Source organism: Vigna radiata, unplaced genomic scaffold (assembly GCF_000741045.1).
Source record: "Vigna radiata var. radiata cultivar VC1973A unplaced genomic scaffold, Vradiata_ver6 scaffold_83, whole genome shotgun sequence".
In the NCBI taxonomy this organism is placed as follows: domain Eukaryota; kingdom Viridiplantae; phylum Streptophyta; class Magnoliopsida; order Fabales; family Fabaceae; genus Vigna; species Vigna radiata.
This window is the reverse complement of record NW_014543268.1, coordinates 616,552-619,662: the sequence shown is the minus strand read 5'-3', so window position 1 is coordinate 619,662 and position 3,111 is coordinate 616,552. Positions and strand designations below refer to the sequence as shown.

The following is a 3,111-nucleotide window of genomic DNA, read 5'->3' as shown; positions in this document are numbered from 1 at the left end:
TAACATTAAAAAATAACATTTTATATTACTTCAATAACTAGAGACATTTTCGTAATCTTTAATTTCTACAAATTTAACTAACTTTTTAAATCTGTCACATCAATCAAATCTTACACTAATTCTTACCAACTTTATCTTCAAATCCACTCTCAATTACCTACAAATCCAATAGAAAAACAACAAAAAAATTATCTTCAAATTCATTCAAATCATCTCCCCAAATCTTACTAGAAGAACAAAGCTCCTAACTTCTTTTATAATCATTAAATTGCAAGCGTTCTTGTATCAAAAATAAATTGAGTAATATAAATATCCTAAATATAACATATTTATTCATTTATATTATTAGAAGATAAAAGAAATAAAAATATAATAAATTATCAGATATGATTTAAATAAGGATAAAATTCATACTAAATAATAGTAATGAAGTGCATAATATATAGAGACATCCATGTTACGTTTCGTTTTTCCGAATTTCGTTTCGTTACGTTTTAGTTCAAAATTATTGGCACCAATATCCTAAGTTGAATTATGATCTCAGATTTTGTAAATAAAAAAATAATTCTGAAAACTATATCAGCAAAAGAAAAACAGAATACTATGCTAAAAACATAAAAATGATAGACATTTAAAGTGTTTGGCTATATTTCTTCAAAACCTATTTCACTAGAGTTGTAAGTGTTTGTGGTGTGAGTCTCAGTGAGAAGAGAAGGAAACATGGGAGAAGGGAGGAAGGTATGTGTGACAGGAGGCAGTGGTTACATAGGTTCATGGCTTATCAAGAAGCTACTGGCCAAGGGTTATACTGTTCATGCAACTCTCAGAGACTTGAGTTAGTATTCTCTCTCTGTCTCTTTCTCTTTCTCTTTCTGTCACATCTGAGTTTTTATTCATATTTTGGAACATAATCATCAGAAAACGAGTCAAAGGTAGGGCTGTTAAAGAGCCTTCCTCATGCAGAAGGCAAACTGGTTCTGTTTGAAGCTGATATTTACAACCCAACTCAATTTGATTCTGCAATTCAAGGATGTCAGTATGTGTTTCATGTTGCTACTCCCCTCACCCATGAACCAGCTTCATCTCAGGTTCGTTTTCTTTAACTCTCTATTCATAACTCAATCTGTTTAAGCCATGGCATGAAATTCTTCAAACTATAATTTTAATCTTTTAATACTATACATACCTGATGTGATGATAAGATGCATGCATTTATATATAGCAGTACAAGGATACTACNGAAGCAGCAGTTGCAGGAGCGAAAAGCATNGCNCTGTCATGTGNGAGATCAGGGACGGTGAAGCGTCTGATCTACACTGCTTCTGTTGTATCAGCCTCTCCGCTGAAAGAAGATGGGAGTGATTTCAAAGATGTAATGGATGAAACTTGCTGGACTCCTCTCAATGATTCCTTGGAATGCGTATTCCTTGATCCTGTTTTCAAGGTTAGTTCTCAACCTTTCATTCTTATCCTTTTTCTTAATTATATCAGGACTGGTTTATTTCTATGTTTGCACATGTTTCACTTGTCTGGACCAACCCATTGAAACAAGATAATAAGATATATGGCTGCAATGGATAGATAAAAGTAGCAGAAATTCTTCTCACAGGTTTTGACCTACTTACAAGATTACAGACATAAATTATATATAAAATATGTTATGGCGACTAAAATATAAGTTTTAATATTTTTTCTTAATATTAAATTTATTATTGTGTTTAAAAATGGTATCTGATTTTTATTGGGACCATTAACGGATTGTGTTGGTGTTATTTTAAAGGATTATGTATTTTCAAAGACATCGTCTGAGAAACATCTGTTGAGGTATGGGAATGATGAAAATGGTGGAAGAAAATTGGAGGTAGTAACACTTGCTTGTGGACTTGTGGGAGGTGACACCCTACTGTCTTCATCCAGTAGTACAACAGTTTGTATCGCACAGATAGTGCAACATGAAAGGGCTTACCTATCACTCAAATTTCTAGATGGATTGCTGGGTAAAATTCCTCTTGTTCACATTGATGATGTCTGTGATGCTCATATCTTCTGTATGGAAAACCCCTCTATCAGTGGAAGATTCTTGTGTGCAAGTTCATACATTTCATTACAGGATATGGCTAACCATTATGCTCTTTATTATCCAGAATTCACCGTCAAAAAAGAGTGAGTGGTTGCCTGTTCTTGGTTATTGCTAGATTTATCTGTTCTCTTGCTCTTTTTGTTTGTTTATGAAAGAACTAACTCAAAGGCCTAAATAGTAGTATCTTTTCTGCAAAAAGATGTTAAACAAGGACATCTTTCAATAGAATATAACTTTAAGTTAGATAAAATATTTGTACATGATTGCATATACACAAGTTAAGTTTTCTTCCTATTAATTGTTTACAGTTTTCATATGAAAATTACATTTCAGAAATGCAGATGGGCAGAGGAAGGATATCAAGTGGACATCAACAAAGCTGCGTGACAAAGGATTTGTATACAAATATGATGCGAAGATGATATTGGATGATTGTATCAAATGTGCAAGAAGGATGGGTGAACTTTAGTCTTCATCTGCATCTGCTTGCAAGATGCATTTTTTCCTTCCCTATCTTATCTTTAATACTATTGTTTGTCTTGGTGATTAAAAGTCTCAGTTCTAAAATAACTGAAAAAGGGAATTCACTGTAAGAAATTGTGCTACATTAAGAGAACAAGGGTTGTGATAGTTTGTCTACAGAATTCCTGTTTACAGAATATTTTTCTTTTAGGAAAATGATATTTTAACACTAATTTTTTGACACCATTTTCACATTGCACACGTGTCAAAACGTGGTTGGACGATTTAAAATTAAAAAAATTGAAACAAAAGACATATTTAGAAGAGAAAAACCAAAGTTTTTTTTTAATTTAAAATCGTCCAACCACATTTTAACACATACAGTATCAAAATGATATAAAAAAATTAGTGTTAAAATATCATTTTCCTTTCATAAATAGTTAAATGGTGGTGGTGAATGACGTTTCTTCATTTTCAATTTCCTGTAATAATGCCACGTCATTTATAATATAAAACTTTTTTTTAAGAAAGTTGGATTTTTTAACAATTTCTTTTTTGATAATTTTTTT

At 31.7% G+C, this 3,111-nt stretch overlaps 1 protein-coding gene across 2 annotated transcripts; it reads left to right on the top strand.

The window, feature by feature from the left end:
• Positions 1-621: 621 nt before the first annotated feature.
• On the top strand, positions 622-2,723 carry LOC106754127 (putative anthocyanidin reductase). Of its 2 annotated transcripts, none has more exons than XM_014636102.2 (5): positions 622-835; positions 919-1,088; positions 1,226-1,444; positions 1,781-2,163; positions 2,414-2,723. In XM_014636102.2, exons 1-5 carry the CDS (start codon positions 721-723, stop codon positions 2,547-2,549), a joined length of 1,023 nt encoding a protein of 340 aa, XP_014491588.1. In that variant the 5' UTR covers positions 622-720; the 3' UTR covers positions 2,550-2,723. The 2 variants fall into 2 exon arrangements, with proteins under 2 accessions (XP_014491588.1, XP_022633521.1); XM_022777800.1 differs by having other exon boundaries at positions 1,223-1,444.
• The last annotated feature ends 388 nt before the right edge of the window (positions 2,724-3,111 follow it).